Consider the following 25109-nt stretch of genomic DNA (forward strand, 5'->3'; position numbering starts at 1 on the left):
ACAGTTTGATGGTATGTCCTTGGTGCAACTGAGAAAGCTCATGTTGCTGCTGTCCATCAGTGTCTGACAGGTTGAGCTCATGCACTATTTAAAAACTCTCCCTCTCACTCTCAGTGTCTCTCTCCTCCCATTCACTTAGAGTTACAAAAGGCCAAAGATCACTGGCACAATAAAGAGACAAGGAGGTCCATCCCCCTGCCCACCAATAACCCCATTGAACACACACACACACACACACACACACACACCATGTGCCCATGACACATCACCGCTGCCTGCACACCACACACACTTGCAAGACAGTGAACACACAAACATGCACACCCTCGTGTTCTTCTCTCAGCCTTCTTTGAATTCCTTCCCATGTATCTTGCAGCCCGCCTGTCACTCCTCCCCCCATCGCTATCAGTCTCTCTCTCCCAGACCTCATAATGGCTCCTCTTGGGTAGCGGCTGCGTCTGTGGCTCCCGCTATTTCAAAGTTTTAGCTGGCCGGATTAAGCGTGGTATGTGGAAAATGAACAGCCACTCACAGGAGGGACACATGAGCTGAATGCATAATAAACCAAGACATTGGCAAGAAGAAAAAAAGAAAGCAGAGAAAGGAAGGCGGGTGTGGGGGGAGATAGAAAAACTCTAGATCATAAGTTGTCTAAAGCAGTGTCCGCACCTACACGGCAACAATATCACTCACAGAAATGGAAATAAAATGCCTCTTTGACTTTTCCTCTGTGCTCACATTCAAAGGCCATTTTTAAGGCCAAGTGTTTTCTAGGGGCTGAGGGTTGTAGAGATGGCTTTCTTTGTGAAATATTGTGTGCAAGTTCAGCTCATATTGCAACAGTCAGTGCAGGTTTACACTTTGGCTTGCTGGTTTCATCATCATCATTATCATCATCATCATCATCATCATCATCACATGCCTCGGAAATTCCTGGAGGATTGTAGAGCAGAGAGGGAAGCGTGGCAGGGAGGCTGATAGAGCACCAGAGAGCGTGAGGCTAGCCGGCTAGCTGTTAGCTCAACACTGCTCTGCTTTTTTTTGGTGGGGCAACATGCAGTCATGTGGCTCATCTGTGCCTCCAGCCCCCCGGGGGATTTGACCCCCCTCCCCCCACTCCCCTCCCCTCTTATTAGTGTAAGGGGGGGAAGGAAATTAAAAAGAGTAGCTGTTTGGAGGAGGCAGTAGAGGACAAACAGGAGAGGGAGAAACCGCAACGATGCTCCTCATGTTTGCATGTGGGATGTAGGACCATCTTTTCTCCCTTTGCTTGCTCTGTTAGCCTGGCTAGTTGGAGGGTGGGGGCTTGGTGGTGAAGAGAGACTGGCCCCCATCTGCCTTTGTCCTTTCTTTTTTTCATTGCGGGCAGTGATCGGCCTCTGAGACTTGGTGAAACGTTACACTTGGTTAGAGAGGAGATATTGCTTAGGCCCCTCTATGATCCCAACGCTCTATTTTCTTCTACTGCTTCCGCTGGTGGGGGGAGTGTAGGAACAGCAGCAGCAATGGTGGGGGTTTCAACCACCCCGCCCTCCTGCCCCCACCACCATGCTCCCTTTGATTTTCTAATCACGCTGCAGATGTGCCTGATGGCTGAACAATCTCTGTGTACTGAACGTGGGGCTCCCGGAGGAATCCAGGAGGCTTGCTTATGTGAGCTGTCATGAAGAAAAAAAAAAGTGAGAGGGCAGGGCGGGAGGGAGGGAGTGAATGTGGGTCTGCGTGAGAGAGGGAGTGGAGTGAGTTGGAGGGAGAATGGGCGATGGAGAAAGACAGAGGGGAAGAGGGAGAGATCAGTGAACAGCGACAAATGCAGCAGGGCTCCTTTGAGTGTGTGTGTGGGGGGGGGGCACAACTGCGAGCCCACCCTTGCTCATGGTTGCCGCTGGAGCTCTAGACCAAACCACATTAAATAAAATAAATCCATTCCCAAGCTTGTTAAGAAGCCATGTGGGGAAGTGTGTGTGTGTGTGTGTGTGTGTACACTTGAGTGGCTGTGTGTCCATATGTGTGCAGCAGAGAAATGGGGGAAGGGAGGACGATGTGATGGAGAAGGGCTGAGGGGAGGTAGAGCAGGGAGGTGGGACAGGCAGGAGGCTGCACATATTATCCTCCATGCCAGCTCTGGATGGAGCCTGCCAAGGATTATGGCACATTCTGTAAAGCAACAATGGAAGCGGCAGCGATTCATACACATTTCCACCCTCTCTGCTTTTGCCTCCGTCAAACAAACACAGCTTTGTCCTTGCTGCCTGCCTGGCCACTTACCAGGCAGAGAACCAGGCAGACACCTGGAGTCCTAGAGCTGCCCTCTCCAAACTAAACACCCCTCCCTCATAGCAAGAAAACGGCGTCTCTACGATGTTTAGATAATTAAAGGGGAGCTTTCACCTCGGCCTTGGCCGACAGTTGGAAGAAAACAAGACATATCTCAGAATCAAAGCTCATTCAAATCATTGGGGTGAAGAGATGCTTCCTCCACCTCCTCCCTCATCTGTATCACCCTTAAGGAAGAGCCGCGACCTGCCAAGCCCTAGTCAATGATTGCGCTGATTAGCCCTTTATTGCCTAATTCACCTACAATAGACAACACATGGGTACCAGATCACCTTGCAGCATGTCTCGACGTATCCCCATGAGGTGCGAGAGTGATGCTGATTTCTCTGCTTAGGCCACCTTGTTCAGTTTTAATAGTGTCAGCAGTACTTTGAGCTTTTCGATTAGTGTGTGTGTGTGTGTGTGTGTGTGTGTGTGTGTGTGTGTGTGTGTGTGTGTGTGTGTGTGTGTGTGTGTGTGTGTGTGTGTGTGTGTGTGTGTGTGTGTGTGTGTGTGTGTGTGTGTGTGTGTTGAGGGGGGTGTTTCACACAGCTCTGCAGAGGTGTAACACCCTGCCTGTAGTGTTGTTGTTAAGCACATTAGGAGTGACTGAGGGTGTTGTTATGGTATCATGATGCCTGTCCAGCACTCAAGGGGAAGCTGAGAAGATCTGTGCGTGTGGTCGGCATGGTGGCCAGCGCGGCCTGCTGTCTTTCTATTCCTGCAGCCACCCTCTTACTATCTTGCCCTGTTGGACTTTGTTGTGGCAACACGCTCCCAGATCTTAACAATTACTTTGGTAAGCACACGTGATAGCCAAAACCGCGTAAGACCCAAGTTGTTTAAACTACAAAAATCCTTTTAGCAGTACTGTGCCAGGCCCCAGAGTAGCCTGACTGTTTTGATTCACAAGCCATTTATATGAATAAATTAAATCTGTTTACTACTTCCCTGTGCCATGACAGCTCAGCTGAGAGACTGTGTAAAGCGGCGAGGGTTCGTGATCCATTTGTTCTGCTGTGATGGTGGGATAAAGCTAATAATTGTCTACTCTTCTCCCCCCCCAGACTGTTTTTATCCTGCAGAGCAGAGGAACACAACTAGTCTACATTACATTAACAGGCTACAAACTCTCTTTGAAGATGCAGGGTTAGGTTTTGTGTGTCTGAAATAATGTTTAGTTTCTGACAGTTCAAAAAGCAATCTCGCTTACTTACTGGAGATAATGTTCTGCTTTAGTGTCTTCATTCAACATTATTTAGCGTTACCATCTTCCAGTCTCCGCAGTGGCACCGTTTTGTCATCAAATCTAAATCTGCGTCTTCTTCAAGGTACACTTATGTAACATGATCACGTAATGAGACAAACATGGATGCAGCCTGACGGGGGACAATCCTGTCCTCCGCAGGGTGTCGTGTGAAAACAAAGCTTCTAAAGTGGTGGTACAGAGGGAAAGAAAAACATTGTTTTACCCTAGAGGTGGGCTGATAGCAGTGTGAAAAGCCCATTTGAAGAGGTAGGCCTCATCTGTCACTGGGCAATGGAGGAGGCAGCCATGCAGAAGCCCCCTGATTATAAAGAGATAATTTCATCCAATCCTCCGGTGGTGCTCCATCACCTTGCCGCCATCCTCCACTGCTTTTCATATTTGTTCCCAGCCTGCATCTCCTCACCCGTTTCGTTTTATTACACCTCCCACTCAATACATATATTTTAGCTCCCCCTTGAATAGGGAAGGAAAGCGGGTCTCCCTCCTCTCGCCTCCCACTCCATCCCACCTCCAATCCCCCCATGTGTCTTTTGTTGTGCAGGAATCCACAGCTCTCAACTTGTTGTGTAACGCCGTAACGCCTGCCGTGCAATTTAGTAAATTAAGCTCAAGTAACGGATGTCTCAGCACTGATTTCCTCTCAAGCACTTCTTGGGTAACCAGCTGAATCACAGTAAAAAAGGTTCACATTAGATAATGGGGCAGAGAAAATAATAAATGATAACATCTGTAAGATAGAAAAGAGCCTGTAAATAGGGTGAAGGCTCATAATTGCATCTGTTGTCATATCTCCACAGCATCACGGGTTTAATCTTTAATTTGGCTCTTGTTAGTCATTAAAGATATAACAAAGGAATAGTATTTAATTAGAACAAGTGAATATCTTAAAATTGAATTAGTTCCCAATGCTGCCATCTCTTACTGTTTAAAAATGATCTTGGGAAGAAAATAAATGTAAATTTGTGGACGCAGGCCTTACAATGTGGGGAGGTCAGACGTATCATTACAATGTGTGTTTAACAGAATAAAGCATGGGTGGTAAATGGCAGCCCTGCCTCTTTCTTTCCCCTCATTTTAACTCACTGTTGGAGGTAAGAGGGCTGACATCAAGAGAAAAAGAGTGCAGAGAGAGAGAGTCAAGGGAAGAGAGACAGAAAGAGCAGGTTGACTCGCTCATCAATAACCACAAGGTCAGACAGGCAGTGCCGGGCTGAGTGGGCCCTGTTAGGAAGCAGCAGCTGAGGATTTGTAGAGCTTGTAAAGGCTTAAAGCAATACCGCTCCGCCTTCTTTGTGCCACTAGCCAGGCCTTTGAAGGACCAGGGAGACACCTGCTGGTGGCTGAGGGGGACGATGGTCTGGGGCCATCCCTCGCCAAGGAAAAGCTCACTATCAGCTGGCATAGAGAGGGGACTGAGGGGAGTGTTATAGAATCAAACACCAGATGGATATAGCGAAAGAAAGTGAGTGCATGAACATATATCATCGCTTAAGGGTGATCCTTTTTCTTTTGTGTGACATTCAGGATGTCTTCATTGAAAAACAGAGTTTCTTTTTACATGCTAGTACTGGTGGTGTGAATGCATTTTGAATTCATGTATTCAATGTATTAAAATCTTTGCAAAAGTTGCTTGGAATCAGGATATTTCATCTTATTAGAGAACGAATATATTGAGTCAGGTTTGTTAACTCCTGCTCGCAAATGCCTTCAAAATGACCAATTTTACACCCCAAACTCCTGCCAAGTCATGAAGGTATTCAGCTAGTGAGCCCAGACCTCCCTCAAGTCTCAAATGTCTGTCCATGTGACTTTGAAAATGTCAACAAACAAATACTTTCCATCTGCAAAGAGAGTCGGAATGGAAGAACTCCTTTTTTATGAGCTTTCTAATTTATGGAGAGGAATGCACTAGTGTGCCCTTCTCTCCTCTCAAGTGCAGGCATGAGCAGCTCCAATAGGTAGCATAAAAGCTCTTTAGCTGACTAGTGGAGTAGATTACTGGCCCTACTGTTAAATCCAGCTCGAGACCCCTAAGTGAGCATTATCAGTATGGTGCAGCATGCTGCCTCCTTGCTCGCTCCCTTTTTTCTCTTTTTCCCTCATCTCACTAGTACTTTGTGCAGTGAAATTTCTCAGTGTGTGATGGTAATGGAGAAAGATGGCGGGGGGGGGGGGGGTTCTGAGCGATGGGGGCAAGTGTTCGAGCGAGAGATGATGCGCCGCAGGAAGAGATGTCCCTGCAGTAGCAAGAAGGCAAGACTGAAACAGGATGTGATAAAGGAGGAGCTAAGAGGGAGAAGATGGAGGGACACACTCTGCACCACCACCCATATATGTGCTTGTTAATTCACTTGCCCCTCCACTGGAAGCTGCAGGTCACTAGGAGTTATACACCCTGACTGTGATATTTATTTGATGTTGAATGCAACATTAAATCAGGCCCCCACGGGCAAAATTGATAACCTTTAATGTAGCTTGTAATACTTTTTAACTTTGATAATGTTTTGTAGCATGTCAGATCACAGCAGCATTGTTTGCCTTCTGTGAAAAATTATTTCTCTGGAAAAAGAGAAAAAAAAAGATAAAGAGAGGAAGAGGTTTTCCATAAGCTGCTACTCCAAAATCAATAGTGCGCTCTAAGGCATATTGTTAGAGGAACTCTTATGTAGAGAGCGGTGGCAAGGGGGAAGGAGAAATGAAATGTTGAGCATGTCTGGGCCCAGAGTACAGATAATTGTTAACCAAAGATTACATAATGGCTAAGTAATGTAAACAGAGAACCACATGCCAAGTTAATGTTCTCACAGGCCGGGATGGAAGGGTTTCATGCAGTTTTCTGAGGCGGGCTCTGTCTCTCCACCTCTGTTCATTTTTGCCCTGCGGTGCTTTAAGCATGGTCAGACATCCTCTCTAAGCCATCCAGTGTGTCCTCTCCGAAGGGATATCGTAGGGTTCGGGGGCAACTGTGAGGGCTTGTTAAGGGTGTCACAGGAGCTGAGAGGAATGTCATCCTTTGGGCTCTCTGAGGTGCTTGTCACCTGCCAAATCAATATCTCCCTGCTCAGTTCACACAGCGCCGCACACTCAAAAACACAGATGTACACACTAAACTGCAATATCCTGGTGGTGATGGGATTGGCAGCTTCCCTGGGAAGAGGTGAGCTTTAACACGTGTCTGTGTTTCTGTTGCAGAACGCTCCAGTTTAATGGCTGGCAGGTAGAGGCCGAAGAGGGACAATCAACATGAACTCGATTCCGTCGATGGACAGACACATACAGCAGACAAATGACCGTCTGCTGTGTATCAAACAGGTGAGTGTTGTGTCAGCTGTCCGAGGCAATGTGACATAATGGTGTAAGTAGAAGTATAATATATAGTCAGACTCAGATCCACCTGTAATATGCAGTCTAAAAAAATACTGCTTAGAAACTAATGTAAATTATAATATATGGTATAATTTATAGAATAATTACTTTTAATTGAATAATTTGATACTTCAGTGCAGCATTTTATTTTTTGTACTGTGTAAAAATACACTGTGGTAATGCTATTTTTACTTAAAGGTGAACTAAGCAATGTCACGCGTGTTTTAGGCTACATCATTTGTTGTCACATACAACAAACATTTCGTCACTATCTGCGAGCTAGCTGTCCCCAGAACACACTGTTAAAAACGTGGTCTCTGTAGACAGCCCAGGGTCTACAAACGGCAACAAAAACAAACTGTGCCCACCTGCACCACAAAGCATACACACACAGTGTTCCAGCGTTCCAGCCAATAACCGACAAGAAGGATTTGCGGGTGGGGGGGGGCTAGTGGGCAGAAGCACAGAAGGGAGGGGACGGGATGAGGAGGAGGGAGGGACAAGCTAGTCTTGTTTTGTTTGAAAATACTTAGGACTCCAATAAGAAGTAACGTCACCCAACATCGCTTAGAGCACCTATAATTTCAGTCAGCCGCAGGTTGAATTGTTGTGTAAAACAAAGAATATGTACAGCGTTCAAATTTGGCATTAGGACTCTGACCTAAGTCCTAAAGACACACCTGTCACACCAAAAATGAAAAAAGCAGCACAGCGGGGTGGGATGGAAATAACTTCCCCTCAAGGTGAATCTAGAATCAGAGGCTACAGGTGGATGCTTGGTGGAGATGGGGCTTTTGTAAATGTAGTGTAAGGTGAGGGTGCAGGCATGGCAGCAAAAGACGTTAGTTAAAGACGTAAGGCGTTAGTACGGTGCTATGATGGTGCTTTGGATATTACTATTTCCACAATTTGATACAGATGTGATGCATGTTAACAACAACCGGCTGTTCTAATCCGTCTGAATGCAGTTTGGATGATTTCATCTTTTAAATTGAGTTCAAGTGTTAGTTTATAACCCTTCAAACTGAGGACCTTTCCAACTCTCTCATTGAAAACAAGAAACATGGCCAGGAAGCTGAAACAGGTTTTCTCAGTTACTGCCACAAGTTGACAACATCAGGAATATGGAGTTTCCACCAGTGGAATTTATGTAGACAGATGTTTAATTTCCATATTTGTGCGACTTCTGGGAAAGGAGTTGTTAGTAGGAAAGTAGGACCTAACACTCCCTTTTCTAAGTTTTTGCCTGTACAGACCATCGCAGCATGGCCAGAATGCTCCTTGGTTTTGCTGTTTGTCACCGTAAAGTGACTTATCTGTTCACTCCTACTATCAGAACTGTGATATGACTTTGGTTACTGACTGGGGTCAAAGAGCGGAGTCTCCCCTCCCTCCCCCATCATCACCCTTCTTTCTTCCTCAACCAGACTCCCAGCGAGTCCTTTTGTTCTCATCTCCACACCGTTTACTGCAGGAAGAATCTCGGGCAGAATTCAAAAGACATACTTGCGTAACCCCGGGCTACAGGGCTCCCTCCCTTTGATCTCTTTTCCTAACTGACGGCCCATTTAGTTTCTGGGCTCTTTGCTGAGGTCAACCTCCTGAAAAGTACATCAGAGGGCCTTTGGGACAATGTATGGGCCTTGCACTTAAACACAATTGTGGACAAGTAAAATTGTTTTACCCTCGGCAGGGACTTCCCAGCCCTTACTGAGAAAGAGACAAGGTGAGGCAGATAGCAAGACAGGGCTGGAGTCTTTAGGGAGCAAACAGAGGGAAGCCCCTATGTGTTGAGACAAGCTTTGATGTCCTTGAGTAATAAAGTAGAGAGAGGTAAACACTCAAGCAGTCTGCAGTCTGGTTATCTCCTTCACAGCAGGATATTAAATATTCACTGTCCCCTCTTTCTTTAGTTGTATGGGAGGTGAAATTGGATTCTATTAATGCACCGCATTCCTAACAGATAATTAATTATTCTGTAAAGGAACGGAACAGGAAAACGGATCTGTATCCGTCTAACACAAAAGTATAAACAATTCAAATGCTGCGGGGTTAAATGTTTTAATCCCCGCAAGGCAAAAATTTAAACAAACACATCCCAATGTTAGCGTCCGGGGAAGCAGCACATGGGTAAACATGCCAATTAGAGAGATCCATGGCATACAAGGAGGCCTCCAGTCCATCTAATAAATGGTTAAGCGCCGGGTCATTTCAAACCGACCAGTAAGAGCCAGCACCCTGCTAATAGAGGCAGCTTTGTGCCGCAGACAATCAGGGTTTGGAAGACCCGCATAATAAATACCATTTATGTCCTGCCAATTAGACTAGCAGTGAGCCCATTCAGCCGGCCGTCTATTATCCTCCCCGCACACAAAGATGATCATCAGGGGAGATCAGAACAATTAACTCACTATCTTCTCCCCCTGCTCCCCATTGTCCAATATCCAAGCCATTAAAATAATTAAGGAAATATTGTAAACCAATCCAGCTGTTTGCTTTAATTGAAAGTGTGCACATGCTGAAATTTGGCATCTCGAAGGCAGTACAGACGTGGAGCAGGAATACAAATGAAGCCTCCTCCATTGTGTTGTTGTTTTCTGGAAGATGTAACATGTCTGTCTGAATACTCCCAGCCAGAGCAGCGGACAGGGGAACAAATTGATTTTGTTGCTCAAATGATAAATTACTGCTGAGCATGATGATAAAGTAGAGGAAATTGGAATCTGTCAGCCTGATTGAATCACGGGTTGAAAGTTAAATCAGAAATCATTACGGTGATCATTTTTAAATTACCGTTTTGTTGTGAAATTGCAATAATGTGATTTATAAACAATAACTTAACCAAATTGTTCATAAACTATGAAAACATGGTTATTTTTTCACCTTGATACACTCATCTCGATATCCAATATCTATAAATGTGCTGTCTAGGTTACTTCTGCATTGTTTGACAGTTGGTGTTAAGAAAGTAGGTAAATACTACTAAATTAACACTGGTGTTAATGACGAAGGAATTGCAATTGCCAATTTTCACTAGTTTTAGACATTTCAGAGCTTAATCGATCAGCAGATTAATCAATAGTGAAATGTTTGTTACCCCAACTTTTTACTTAGTATGGAAAAGGTAAACAAGATAGTGTTTGGTTTCTTTGTGTGCAGGTGGTGCTAAATACTTCCAAGGAAACAAATTTTAACTGCAAAATAAATATATTCACTTGTTTAACCTCCAAACAGACAAGGATGTTTTAAAAAAGAAACATAAAAACAGTTATCTGATTCACCGCCAAACACATAGGTTCTCACTGGCAGTTTGTTTTTCTCTTGCGTCCTCAAATTGCACACTTTGGGGAACATGGGCTCCGTGATACCGCTGGTATCTATTTCAGAGAGTGTATTTTTTCCTTCACTGTGGGGAAGCCAGTTTGCTGTCAGACTCTCCACTCAGTGATTTGTACAGGGGTTTGGCGGAAACTATGAACTCTCCTCTCGCGGCAGGAGCGCTTCCTCAAACTGTAAGCGTCAATAAATCAAAATAATCTAGAAGACAACCCTCTCTGTACTGCTGCTGCACTGGCTATCCAGCTGTTTCGGTCTGTCACTGTGTTGTTTCCAGGGTTAATTGTCTCTATTAATATGGTTTCAGTGCTCTGAGACGTCGCTTAATAACAACAGTAGCACAACCATAAGCTGTGATTTTGAAATAGAAGCAAGCCTTTGCCAGTTAGTGTGCGCTGTCACATTCACTTTAGCTGCAGATGTGCAGATCATGTTGTTTCCAGACGTGACTACAGAGGATGACTGTATCTGAAGAAAGCTGTATTCTCAGGACACTGCAAGTCCTGTCCGTCTTTGTTTCCCTTGAACTGAGCCGAGCTTTTACTGGAGTGTAAATGTTGGAGCATCATTCTCACCCAGGGGACGAGGATAGGGGGGAGTGAGGGGTCTCTTGGCCACTAGTTTAGGTTTGATTGGTGGGTTTTGGCCGGAGTAGGGGGAACATCTGTGGCATGGCAGTGCCAAGCTCTCCATGTGACAGGCACACTGGTGGGACCAATTGTTCTGAGTGCAAAGAACAGTAATCACTTCAAGCCCAAGTGTTGGTGGTGTGTTTTTCCCCTCCCTTCTACATATTCTCTCTCCTCCCCCTTTCCATCCTTGGTGCTCTGATTGCATGTGTTGTCTAGCTTCCAGAACCATCTAAATTTAGCTTCTGTGGATGTGTTTCTCCAGGAGACTTTATCCACTAGTAGAATTTACATACTCAGCAACCCCACCACGTCTCGTCCTACACTCCCAAAACAAAGACACGTAGGTAGAGTGGGAAACAGTCTCAGAGCGAACACAAAACAAACAAGACTGGTTTCATCCGGCCCCTTGTCAAACGCCAGCTTTGTAAATTGATATGAAAGCTGCTTTATCAAATCCTGACCTCTGCTGCCCCCTAAAGAACAAACAAGTAAAAAGCACTGCAATGTAGTGACTTTACTGCTGTCACTTCCTCTTCTCCTTTTCTCCCTGACAGTAAAATCAAAGCACACAGACTTGTTAAGAAAGCAGCCGTTCACTTTAAGCTGACAAACCTCACTATTTACCTTTGATGCCATGGAGTGGGAGTCCATTTGTTCCTGGATTGTACAAGTGCACTGCAAAGGCTTGTGCGCATTATCTCTCCAAAGGTAAAAGATTAGTGCTGAGTGCAGGTGGTTTGTCTGCTCCTCTATGTATAAAGTGAGTCATATTAAGGTTTGAAAGCTTTCAGAGAAGAGGTGACTGATGGGGAGCCCAGTCGGGCGACCCATAGTGGCCCATTTTTGCGGTTTATTTTGCTGCTACACAGCAAGACAGACAACAGGATTAGTCAGTGGGCTGCTGGCTCCAGTTGGGGAATGAATGCCATAAAGGGGTACCTGTAGGTCAAGGAGTCTGTTGTCAGATAAAGTCACAGTACAGCTCAGGGCCAGCTGGTGAAATAAGGGCTTCTTCGGCTATGCATGCATCCATACAGGGAGATTTATGGCACTCAGTGGCAAGGCAGTGCTTCAGAAACCTGGGGTGAGTAAAGCAGCAGCGTGACTCTAATGGGAATATACCCTTTAGCCCTGTGCATTAATACTTTAAACCTACAACACAAGTCATCTAAAGGGTAATAAGATAGATTTTGGAGAAATATGGTCATAAAAATGCTGCCAATTTGAGTGCTTTTAATTATTCATTATGTTTATGGCGTGGCCCCTGTTGTAGTGACAATGGGATTTCTCTGTCACAATCCATCCTTCTCCATCTTTTATCCAAGGTTCAGGGAGGCAGCAAACTAAGCCCAGTCATATCCTCCACATGTGTTTCTACATCCATGTGATGTAGATATAGAAGACATTCAGTTTATTTTTAAAAGTAGGTGTAAAAACCTTTTATTAAAGGAAATCGAATGTTCGGAGTTGAGCAAGTATATTTTGTATTTAAATTGTAGTTTGTCTATTTGTATTAGTGTTTAATACCTAATGAGTAAATTGCCAATGGACAATTTTTAATAAAGCAGACCAGGACTAATATGTATTCAATATGTATCACCTGCCATAACATCATGATTTAGCATATTGATTCATTTTACTCACCAATAAATCAATAGATGTAAAATGTAAAAATCTTTATTCTGCTCTGTAGTGATCCTTGAATGTTTTGGACAATAACATATTCCCATAACTTTCCCTTTTTCCCCTCCAGCACTTACAAAATCCAGCAAATTTTCAGACAGCAGCAACCGAGTTGCTGGACTGGTGTGGTGACCCCCGAGCCTTCCAGCGCCCCTTCGAGCAAAGCCTGATGGGATGCCTAACGGTAAGTTGCCACTCATGACCTGGTTTTGCAGTCTCATACTCGGAGGTTCAAGGACAATGAAAAGGCGGCTAAAACAATTGCTGCATTGGCTCTTTCCGTATCTCCCGCATGGTTATGAGGGAACTATTGTTTAGCTGCCTGATCTTCACTGAGGTCACATAAAAAAAAAAAGTATTTAATCTTGTAGAAATTACTGAGATTTAGTCACCTTTCAGTGACTTCAGTTACAGTTTGTGCTGTGGCTCATGAGATCGGCACACTGGAACACGAAAAGGAAAGCAATAACGTCCTCAAACCACAAAGCAATGAGTGGTTATCAGGAAATACAGTTACAAAGCCCTTAATTCCCTTAGTTCAATGTCTAGGGGCTTTTGATTAATTCAATAATTTGTATCCCATGGCATTTGGGAAAAGTACTTGACTGTTTTGAGACGTAGACTGTAAACAAAGAAGGATTTGGCCAAAATACATCAGAGTAATCACAATCTTACACCAAACTGTCAAAAGATGTAAATATTACCTTGTTGCCTAAATAATCCTTTACTTTCTCTCATGTTCAATGTACATTTAAAGGGAATACTCCAGCAAGCATCTCATATGTGTCTCACTTACCCTCTGAAGCCCTAAAACAGGAATGTCAAACTCAACGTCACTAAAGGCCAGACTCAAAAAAATGCGAATCACATCAAGGGCCAGTTATGTAAGGTTTATCCATATGCTTTTATTTAAGAGAAAAAGTCAAATCTCATTGACTAAATTATTGCTTGTCTCATAGAGTAAGGGAAAAGGCTCCGTGCACCGGGCGCATGGTTATAAAGGGTTATACTTAGTGTCTTCATTAATTAATAGGTGTGTTTTGGGCGTAACATAGACTGGGTAAACCCCGCCCACTCTGCCGGCGATTTGATTTTGCCCTGCAGCTCGGTCTGGAAACCTGAACGTTTTATTCTCCTGCTTCAGTTCACAATTTTACAGGAACCAATCACAAACTGGCTTATTTTCCTGGCGCGGTGGCGGGTTTAACACGATGACGCTAGAGAAGCGTCCAAGCAAGTTCTTGTTTATATTCAACGTAGTGGCCACCGAACACCACCAAAGCACAGCAACTCACTACTCGCTGTCGCTTCTACGTCGCCCGGATTGTTGGTCTGATTGGTTGAAGGACTATCCAATAGCGTACAGAGTCATTTGAACTATGCCTGTTGGTCATTGTTGATTATGTTTAGGCCAAGAGCCAGAACAGACAGTCAGGTAGAACAATGGATGGACTGCAGATGAGTCACTCACCTGTCACCTGGGGCCATTCTGTACTTTAACTTGCTCATTTTCATACCGCCTCCAGCAGTAGATAAGAGATACACATAGCCCGTGTTGGGTGCAATTTGTAACCCTGCCGAGGCAGCGTGGCTACAGCGAGCAAAGGAACCCGAGAGATTTGTACTTGAGCACCACAGTGAAACCGCTCTGACACATCCCTCCATTTAAGTGATTGTGTTACTGCTTTAATGTGCTACAGCAGGTGCCTTTTCCTCCATTTCGCCAATTCAATTTGTTTCCTGCCGTGAAAATCTCAAGGCTTTTCCTTTTAGTTTATGGGCTGTATAGACCTTAGTGTCAACCACACTGGGAGGGAGCACAGACAGTCTGACGTGATTGTGAAATTACTCAGACTGTAATGGTAAACACTTCACCCTGTTGCCTGCATTTTTTGGATCTCACTGCTGCCTCAGTGTCGGCATGTGGCGATGTCAGACAGGTGGAAAAAAAACGTCTACAAACAGCTAAATATTGTGTCTGTGAGGCAGATTTGTAACGTAGTGTACAGTCTGCCAATGAGGTAGGCGGAAAACTACTTTCTTAGAAAATACCCAAAAGATCAGGCCACCATTAAACATATCCAACCTTAAAAACATTTTGAGGAAAAGTGGGTTTAAAAAAACAAGATTATTTATTTTTAAAATCATCCTAATGTGTAAGACAGTCCACCATACAACACTCCACTGACCGTACAATTTAAGTGCTGAAATTAGAACTACTTGTTGTAACTTCTTACACTTAAATTACCATTTAGCAAATTGTCCCTCCCAAGCTAAGATTCTAATTAGACAGCCTATACTCGTATATCTTCTTCTCAATGGTGGATTCCTATAAATAAAGGCCATATATACGTACTCTGTTTTGGTGTCACGTCAAGACTATACTTACAGGAGATAATGATATGGTGCAGGGAGCAGTGTTCAGCTGTGCTACCTCAGGGCTTGTCTTGAACTTCGGATCGCGGCTATGAAAACCAGGCAGGAAGAGGAATCTGTCTCTAGTGAGGCATGTTGGTCCACACAGGCCTTAGTATGTCCTAAAGGTCTTAATGTCTTGAGCGGGTCTCTTTGAGCTGATAATGGCATTGGTAAATCAAAGCAACATGTGCCACATAAGGGTGATTTACTTCACGTCCTGTGGCATGTGGATGTTTCCCTTAATGTTTCCTCTCAGTGGGCATTGCAGCACCAGAGGCCTCATTTCATCCACCGACTCATATGGAACTGATAAACTTGTAGTGACTTTATCCTTTAAGTGGATCTGGAGGATGCTGCCAAACTTTATTCTTCTGTGACAGCCACAATCTGGGAAAATGTTGGGACAAAATACTCCTTTTGATGAATGAATAGTCCTTTGGAATAGTATAATCACTACGGTCATGAGATTATGTTTCCATTGCTGTTTATTTGTCTTTTGCATTAATTGTTGTTAGTTAGCAAGATATCCCCAAAACTTTAAAAATCACAATAGATGGCCCATACACACACACACACACACACACACACACACACACAAACACACACACACACACACACACTCATATCTCACAATGGTCTGTCACTTCTACTACATTTTAAACATTTTCTGATATGTTATAAAATAATACAGCTTTGGAACTGGGAATGCACTTTCTGAGGACTTTCTACTTGCCTCTGTTGTTAAACTGAGAATAAAATGGAATAGGAGGATAATAATAACAGCTGAGTTACTAAATGCACCAAAAACCTAAATGTTTTTTCTGTCGGTTCATTTATCCACAAATCAAAAATGCATTCATTGACATCTTTATTTTTGACCTATATGTGGCCTTACAGTATGATACAGTAGTATTTACATGATGTCAGATGTGGGAGTTTTCCGAAATAAAAACATGCAGTATCTATCTTTAAGAAAATGCTTTACCTTAAGTCCCTGTATCGATTAGTTATTTCCTTAGTAGGAAGGAACAATAATAATGGAATAGAATATGTGACATTATCCTGACTGAGTGTTGCATGCTGTCGTTGTGTTCAGGTGGTCAGCCGCGTAGCAGCACAGCAGGGCTACGACTTGGACCTGGGCTACCGGCTCCTGGCCGTGTGCGCTGCCAACAGGGATAAGTTCACTCCAAAATCAGCAGGTAAGACCAGAGTTTTCTCAACCGCCATCTCAGGCCATCTGGTCGTGCTGGCCTGTTTGAGCTCAAAGTTCCTGCCTGCATTCTTGGCGCCCACCCATTTCTACTAGACTGTTTAGATCCTGATACTCCAGAAAAGCACTCTTAACGTTACTGTGTTGGACAGCATTTCAAGTATTTAGGTTTATTATTGGAATCTTACAAAGACTAAAAAAAATAAGAAAAATTATGATCTTAGATTATTTTAAGGCTCTCCGCTTAATACAGAAAATAGTCCAACTATCTTTTTCTTTTGTTTTACATCTGCATAAACTTTGAGTCCTTAATTTTGGATCTCACTTCCAAACTTGTTCACAACATGGAGAACCACAGCTACAGTTTCTTCTCTGGAGATTTAAGACAAAGTGCCTACAGCAGAATACGCCATTTCTCAGACGCGACGAGAAGTGACTTTATCAGATCACAAAGAGTTCCTGTTTTCACACAGCACCGTCATCTTGATACAGTGATGGATTATTGGGACAGATGTACACTGCTAAATGTTGTTATCAAGCTGGCAAAAACGCATGCTGAAGCACGATGGGAATGAAGATGTATCAGCTGTCAGCAGCTCGGAAGATAACAGGAATATTTTGTGCTCCGTTACACTTTTTGATTTGTGGGTTCCACCTGTCTTGGGTTATGAGGAAAGTGAGGTTGTGCAGTTGCTCCTATGTGCTCGGCCTCTCCGCTGAGCCATCTTGAGTCTACTAGGACATGAAAGTCAGAGTCACATATTGTTTGAATTTCCACTTGTTTGGCATTTCTGATTTACGGCATCCATGGTTTTATATGTGGTAATATGAGGCTTCAAATCATGCAATGTCACTCTTATGTCAGCCACGAGAGGGGAATGATTCTCTGCCTGCAATTAACTTATACTGCCAAATGTTCTAATTCTACTTAATGCTAAATCAAATCTCAGGCCCTACTTTATGAGCTTAGATAAGATTGCCGATTGATTCTCTGTCTGAATAATTCCCTGCAACAGTAGTCATTTGGAAACCAGCAAGTACTCCAGTCTAGGCAGCATCCCAAAGTGCATTTCATGGACAATTATATACCTGTATGCATGAATATTTTGAGAGTCCTGTAGAAAGGGGGGAGAGGGAGAGAGAGAGAGGGAGAAAGTCAATGGAAAACACTAAGGAGGCATTCTCCTACAATGCTCCCAGAAGCTCTTTAGAGTGGAGGCCTCATTCGAGGAGGTTGTTAAAGCAGAGAGAAAGCCCTCTCTGGCAGCCAAGGGAGAAGGCTCTTAAACGACACTTCCACCGGGCCCCAGGGGCTGTACCCACTCCCCAATGTCCTGCGGGGGCCGTTGCCAAGTGACGGGGGAAGGGAGTGAGTCACATGAAGGGGCCAGGATGGCGGCAGCATGTAGCCATCCAACAGGAGATACAGAGGAGTTAGTGTCTGCCGTTCACTGAGGAACAAATCTGAGAAGCTAGATCAAGTCAGTGTAGAGAGGACATAACATGAGGTGAATTTTATGTTTCATTGACTACAGCGCCCTGTGCGTAATGTTCTTGCAGCAATTATTTGTTTTGCTAAATCTGACAGTTTTCCTGGATGTGATACAATTTATTTTAGATTTTTTTGGTCATTAATACGACAGTCTGCTTTTTTTTGTTATGGATACAGACAGCTTGAAACTGTTCCACCTTATGTTTGTTGCTTATCTCTGCTCACAAAGGAGCTTGTGTAGCCTAAAGCCTGGGAGTTTCCTCAAAATGATTAAGCAGAAATAAAGTGTGCAGGGAGCATTTGAAGCCAAATCTTCACTCTCATAACCACTGGCCTGCTCAGTGCCATCTTGTAATCTGCTCTGTTGTTCAAAGTCTATGTTCAAAGTGGACAGGAGGGGGGCAAGATCTCTAGTAGTTACGAGCTGGGCTATCTGCCACAGAGGAGATTAGGTCAATAGCTGAGCGCTAATAAGTAAATCAGATTTGGTGTCCCGTTTTAACCAGTCCTACCTTGTCTTGGCTCTGATACGCGGTGTGGTCGAGCTATTACATTTCTGTTATGTCATCTAAATTCCTCCCTAGAACATGGAAGAAAAATGAGGGGGGAATTGCGCTGATGGGAGGGCCGAGCTGATTCCAACTGTAGGAAATCCATGTTCACAGTAAACCTACAGCTGAAACAGGTTGTAGCTTTGACAAATGTACTCATCATGTAATGCTTCCAACACTTTAAGACATTTGTTTGTTAATTTCCTTTGTAAGAAAAAGCTTAGAAGGGCAAAAGTAGACATTGATCCTAATGACACCAACAACATGAATCTTCTCGCCTGAGGAAAACTTCATTATCACCTCCTATTGATTTTATCGGTCAGCATATGTACCTGAATTATAGCAAAGTGAGCAGTTTAGAGGTTTAGATGTTGACTCTACACACAGTGTGATTTACTGAAATGTACTCTTTAATAGATGTACTCAGGGGGACAGGCCAGTTGTAGTCCTTTTGCCTTTTTGCAAGTGGCCCACAATGCTGGGGCAGAGTTGGGGGTGGGGCGTCTGTCTGCTCATAGTGACCTCTTTGTGAATGAGATTAGCCTGCTCTATTGATCTGTGATTACTTGGACTGTCTTACCGCAGGGCAAAGCATTGCACGTGGAGCGAGTGGCAACATCAAAGCAGGGACATCACTTGCTCGGTGTGGATAAACACATCATACATTACAAGGCCTCTTAGACCTCTTTCATTAGTGTCACACCCCTCCTGCAGGATGGTTCAGTCTGGTTTGAGAGCGTTTACAAAACACTTAATCACGAATTTTTCTCCAAGAGGGTCAGAGTGGCACATTCCCAATCGTTTGCGCCTCAGCAAGCTCTTGGAATTTCTCAGCTTTAAAGGAGTGAAAGGCACCAACTAAAGAGAGAGGGGGAGCAGTTCATTCTCTCATGTAACAAACGCCTGGTAAATCTGCTATTCAGCAGATAATTAGTTTGGCTCTGTCAGGCTGGTTTGTCTCTACACTCATTTCACACCTTGCAGTGCTGTTTTCAAGTTTGATCAAAAGACGCTGTGGGTCTTAGTTAACAGTGTCAGCATGACAAAATAAAAGATCTTAAAAAAAAGACTTTTTTATAGTTTGTTTCATCTTGTTTATCTGGTTTGATTGTTGGAGTTTCTACGATGGGGCTTCTAGTAGTGTAGGATGGGATGCTGTGCATGTTTTTATATCATTAGGCAGTGTGAGCAACTGCTTCATACTAATAGCAACCTCCACATCTAGAATAACCTGCATAACAGCCAAGTAAGGCCACTTTATCTATATGTGTAAAATCCCAACTTTGTCCTAAAATATGTACAACATGCACAGGTGCTGTATGTACAGAGTAGACAAAGTAATAGGAAAAGATTTTGATTGAAAACAACATTACAATATTATGTAGTTTAATATAAAGTACAGAACTCATAGAATTAAGTTAATATTAAGTGCAAATATCAAGTGTTTGTATTGAGTACTAAATGGAGAGAGGAACATTATCTTCATGCTAGTAATCTTATTTTAAGACATAAACTTTTTCCAAAAATGGAAATTCCAAAAACAGGAAAGATGCAGAAATTCTCACTGATTTTAAAAAAGAAAAAGAAAAAATAAAGTTAGGATTATGATGAACATTTTTCAAGCTTTTTTAAAACTTTATACTCAGGGCTGAATTCTTTAGTTTGCTTGAGTCCAAATTGAACGTAAATGTCTTGAAAACTTTAGTTGAAGTGCTGATTACACGGCTTTCCAGTGCTGAAGATGCAGAGGTTGGACGTGTTGTCATTGAGCTGTGGAAAAGTCTCCGATTGCACAAACACCATACAGAGGTCAGATACACACAGTCCAGCCAGTAGGGCTGTAATTTCTCTTCTCAGAGCTTTCCACACCAATATTTTTTATTTTTTTTAACTTTCTGTATGTCTATCCACCCCGTGCGCTTCTACATATAGTTTAGCTGTGGTTTTTCCTAAATAGAGAATTACACATTGTTGGTGGCCCGGTTTAACTGTCAGCGGTAGTTGAGAAATAAACAAGCTTTAGTAAATTCGATTTAAATGCACATTTAAGACTTTATTTTTCATGTATGGAAGCTTTATTTCAGATGGCGGTGAGGCAGCTATGGTTCCTCAAGTGGTATCTGCTGTTATTTTAGTCCAGAAACTGAAACCCAGTCTTAGGAGAAACGTTCCCTCACCCTACCTGCTGTATAAACACCTCATACTTTATAATCATTAGAGGTCCATACTGTTATTTATAAGATAAAGTCCACTACAAACACATTTTCTAAATCACATGAGTTGATTAATTAATGCTTGATCTTATCTATCAAACATGGATGTATTTTCTAGATACGAATTACTTTCTGAAACCTCTCGAACTCTTCTTAAGTTCTCCTTAATGTTTTAGATAATATTTAGTACACTACATTTTACCTTATTAGAAGAGGCCTGAAGAATACATCTACATGGATTTGAAAAAAAAAAGTTTTGTAAAGACATTACATCACAAGTCATTTGCTTTATCCAAAGCAACTTACAATTGCTATATATACCAGAGGTCGCACACCACTGGAGCAATTAGGGTTTAGTGTCTTGCTCAGGGACACATTGGTTGATGTATGGCAGTTGGAATCAAACCCAGGTCTCCCGCACCAAAGGCATGTGTCATATCCACTGTGCCATCACCACTGTGTCAGAGTTTATGAGGTTAAAGGCTTATTATATACGATATGAGTGTCACGTAAGCTACAAATCTACACTGTGTCTACTTTGGACCATCAGTGTGTTTTACACTTAATGATCACTGTATGTGAAGTCCTTTAGCCAGCTATGATGGATGTGTTAACTTGAGGTAGGGTTTCAGGGCTGTAAGTCACCTGCTGTGCTCTTAGCTGACAGTAAATACCAGTAGAGCAAATACAGATGGGAGAGACCAGAGATAAGAGCTGTAGAGCTTGTCTGTCCTTCTCCCTAGTTGTCGCAGTTCTTATGTCTGTGGCAGCAGGAGGTGATTGGTATCATCTTCAGCCACTCCATATGGCTCTGTTATTTGCAGTGCAGCAAAATCAGATGTTTGCATATTAGAATGAACTCACATTGTGCTTTGTGTATCTGATTAAATGCATATTATTGTATCAAGCCACAGATCAGTTGACACCAAAATCGACTTGCTGCTGATGGGTGTGAGTATTTTTCATTTGCAGATGATTATAGATGCTCAAGACTGCCTCAGGTGGTCTGTCTACCAACAGTTTACGTGTTTTATATGTGTGTAATTATTAATCCAAAAGCTCACTGTGGTTAATGTGTGCTGAAAGACAAATGTGGTCTAATTGGCCCCTCCCTCTCTGATTCCAACGCTCGGTGAATCAGGAAGCCACAATACCCAGCCTGCTCCTCCTCCATGCCCCTTAATTACAATGACTAGTTTGATGGATTAAGTTGACTGTATGCAAAGACAAGGTTCCGGGGCTGAAATCACTGCTTAATGTACCCACCTAAACCGTGTCTATCGCCACCTTTTTTGCGGTGCATGTCCCTCGTTAAAAATGTTGCCTTAAATGAATTGATTGAGGCTTCTTTTTACTCGTTGCTTTGGACGTGGACCAACATACAGGCTGTCTAGCACATTAGGCACCACCCCCCTTTGCAGGTTTGAAATGTGAGCTGCCTGCATGTTTTCCCTCTCCTCCCTCCCTCCTCCTCTCCCCTCCCTCCCTCTCTCCCTTCTGGCGAAGTGGCTGTGGCTGCTTCTGTGTGATGTGTGTATTGGGAGAGCAAGCAATGGATCACTAGACAGAAAAAGAAGATACATCAATAACTGCTGCATACATCCGAGGTGAGGAGATAAGCATTTGGTTCTCTCTCTCCCTCTCTGCCTGTCCTCCACCCCCACCCCTCTGAGTCTCCCCTCCTCTCTCTCTCGCTCTCTCTCTCTCTCCCCCCCCCCCTTTTTTAACCCTTTACTGCTGCAGATGCCGGCACCTAATTTTGCTAAATTATATGTGACGATACGCACCTTTCTTCTTCTTCTCTGACCCTGTTTCCTCCTTTTCTCTTCATGGCTGGTAATGCTGTATGATGTTTCCTTCTTCCCTTTTTACAGATTATCCCTGTTTTCCCTCTCATTGTCTCTGGGGTATTTGTTGCTTGAGTGCAAAGAAGCCGGTGGCAAGTACAGCAGGAGCCCATTAGCAATGACTCCATCTGTGATTGGTTTTGCCTGCGAAACGGAGAGAGCAGCCATGAATAATTGATGTGTATTGTGCAGTCAGTCACTGGACACGCAGGGAGAGAGGGGAGGAAAACAGAGAGAAGCGGCTGCCTTGAGACACCAAGGGAAACGTGGGGAAAAGGGGGGGGGGGGGGGGGGGGGGGGGGGGGGGGTAGGTGAGAGAGAAAGAATGTTAGAGAGAAAAGGAGAATGTGGGAGGGATAGAGAGAGAGAGACACAGAGAAAGAGCTTTGAAATATACTTGCTGGCTTCAGTAGTGCAGAGATTAAGGCTGCCCTGTATCGCCTTTGTTCTGCTGTTGCAGATTTGTGCTCAGAAGTGTTTCTCGACACATGAGTTCCCCCTTTTTCCATGCAGTGAAGAGTGAGAAATAAGTAGGAACATTGCTGGAGTAAGTCTGGTTGAAATGCGGGTGGCATTTTAGACATGGCGGGGGGGGGAGTTTTCTCTGCTGTGAATAGACAGAGCTGCAAAGCTGTAAGCTGTCAAAAGGAGGAGACAACACTTAAAGAGGGTTGTGTTTGCAGGGGGTGTATTCAGAGAGAAGAGAAAAGGTGGATCTGCTGCTGCTGAGAGTAACTTCACATTATTTCACCCCTGGGGGGGCAGATAGAGGATTGCTTGCTGCGTTGGTGGGTGCAGGCGGGCACCCTGCCACGTCTTAAACTAACGGAATGGGGTTTGACAGTATGACGAGCGCCTCTCAGTGCCCTGCGTGATAGAGTTGCAACAGCTGACTGTCGCATTTGACCCACTTACAGCTCACACAGAAGGGGTCAAAATGGCCTTGATTATCTCTCTGAGTCGAGCTGACCTACTTGAGGTTGCGTTTTTGCGAGACTCGTGGCAGTTTATCACACCCACTCCCCTCTGTGCCACACAGCACAGCCAGCCAGGCTAACTGCAGAAACACACACACATTTTCTCCCTATGTAGTAATTCACTAGTTTCAGATCAGGAATTTAGTGTTGCTCATGGTCCAATCATGTGTGCTTTTTTTTTTAAAGATGAACAACAGGTTTACATTTTTGGTGTTCGACTGCATTGAGATGCTAATGCACCTGTTTTGTTCAACTTAAAGGAATATTTCACCAACAATCTATCATTTGAGTATCATTAGAACATACAGATGAATGACAAAATAATGGAAAAAGAGGTTTTTTTTCAACTTTGTTTGGGTATTTTGGACTTATTTTTGCTGAATGCAAAACTACAAACTCTGTTAGCTAACAAAATATAGATTTTGGATGGGATATCCCTTTTTATGAAGGAGTTCCTGTTAAGAGAGACATTTCTTTCTCCTATTGACTTAACATGATAATTATTGGTTGGTTTCTTTATCGTTCACTTGGATTTCTCTCTACTACGAGGGATTTTGTTTAGCTGTACAGTAAAGTTCTGGTTTTGGCAATTAGATCAGATAAAGAGGGTGGCAGGGCCAGTGATACTTCCCGCCAATCAGTGTAGTAAATCATGAATAATTATATTTTTCGATCAATGAACTCCAAATAGTCGGTTTCACCGGTTAGTGTGGAAACCCAGTGAGAGCACAGCACGTTTTGGTTAAAAGAAAAACTGTGCTTCACAGACAAATATTTGTCCTAACCAAAAAATGGTACACAGTGGGATGTGACCTCTGAAAGTACTAATCAGAGTATTAAAATTGCATTGAAATGCCAGGCATAACGGTAGGTACAGTTCCCTCCTCACATCAAAGGGGGAACACAAGTGCATCTACTTGTTATTCTTGCTGTAAGTCCTTTAAAGGTCCAACAACAGCAACCAAAAGCAGGCTTCAGTGGGTGCACTTTCATTGGATCTTAATTTATGATCAATCCCATACAGTTAGTGGAAAGTAATCATACATTTGGCGTGGATCAGGTATCAGAGTGAAGAGCAGTAGAAACACTTAACTTGGTCTGTATCTACAGCAGAGTAAGTTACCCTTCTGCAAAAAGCAGTCAAGGCCTTTAACACAATCTTTTACATGTATTGTTCCGAAGGCAGTGCAAACAAGCTTTCAGATATCTGCGTCCTCAACTGGTAAGAACCAGAAAATGAGGCTGAGACAGTTATGAGAGATTACAAATGACGGTATTGGAAGGTGCTAAAGCAGCACATTAAAGACACATTAGGAATCTATAACCTTTATCGACCTGTACAGGTGAACCACAGAGATACCACATCAATAATTCCTCTTCAACATGTTTATGGCATAACCCCCACCTGCACACACAATCAATACTTACACTTAATTGACTATCATAGAATTATTATCAAGCCTCGTCAACTGCTCGGATAAAGAACTACATATTCAATCAGTAGGAATAGAGAAGTGTAGAATTATTTATTAGCAAATACCCTGTAGTAATCAGGTTCACCATTACGGGTAACTATAACTAATAATACATTTTCTAGTCATTTCTTTAGTGTTTGTAACAGGAATGTCAAGATGTGATCAACAATCCTTAAACTGTCTGCATATTTTCGTCATTTTTTACCATAACACAGTAAAAGTATCATCTATTCTAAGTGTTTTGCAATTCTGTTCATATTTTGGTCATTCATATTTTTTGCTCATTTGAAGTATAGTATGTTCAATCATTCTCTCCTCTT

General features: G+C 43.2%; 1 protein-coding gene across 9 annotated transcripts in view; it reads left to right on the top strand.

Annotated features, from left to right (window-relative positions):
- LOC117936702 (zinc finger MIZ domain-containing protein 1-like) overlaps positions 1 to 25109 on the top strand; it is a 107186-nt gene that overhangs the window by 63715 nt on the left and 18362 nt on the right. For 5 of the 9 annotated variants that reach the window (XM_034860022.1, XM_034860023.1, XM_034860024.1 and 2 more), the window contains exons 3-5: positions 6779 to 6898; positions 12674 to 12787; positions 16118 to 16223. In XM_034860022.1, the coding sequence (XP_034715913.1) occupies positions 6830 to 6898; positions 12674 to 12787; positions 16118 to 16223 (289 nt within the window). In that variant the 5' untranslated portion in view covers positions 6779 to 6829. Of the gene's footprint in view, positions 1 to 6778; positions 6899 to 12673; positions 12788 to 16117; positions 16224 to 21847; positions 22098 to 25109 lie in introns of those variants that run through there. The other 4 variants (XM_034860027.1, XM_034860028.1, XM_034860029.1 and 1 more) reach the window with 2 other exon arrangements.

The sequence above is a fragment of the Etheostoma cragini genome, chromosome 21 (assembly GCF_013103735.1).
Source record: "Etheostoma cragini isolate CJK2018 chromosome 21, CSU_Ecrag_1.0, whole genome shotgun sequence".
In the NCBI taxonomy this organism is placed as follows: Eukaryota; Metazoa; Chordata; class Actinopteri; order Perciformes; family Percidae; genus Etheostoma; species Etheostoma cragini.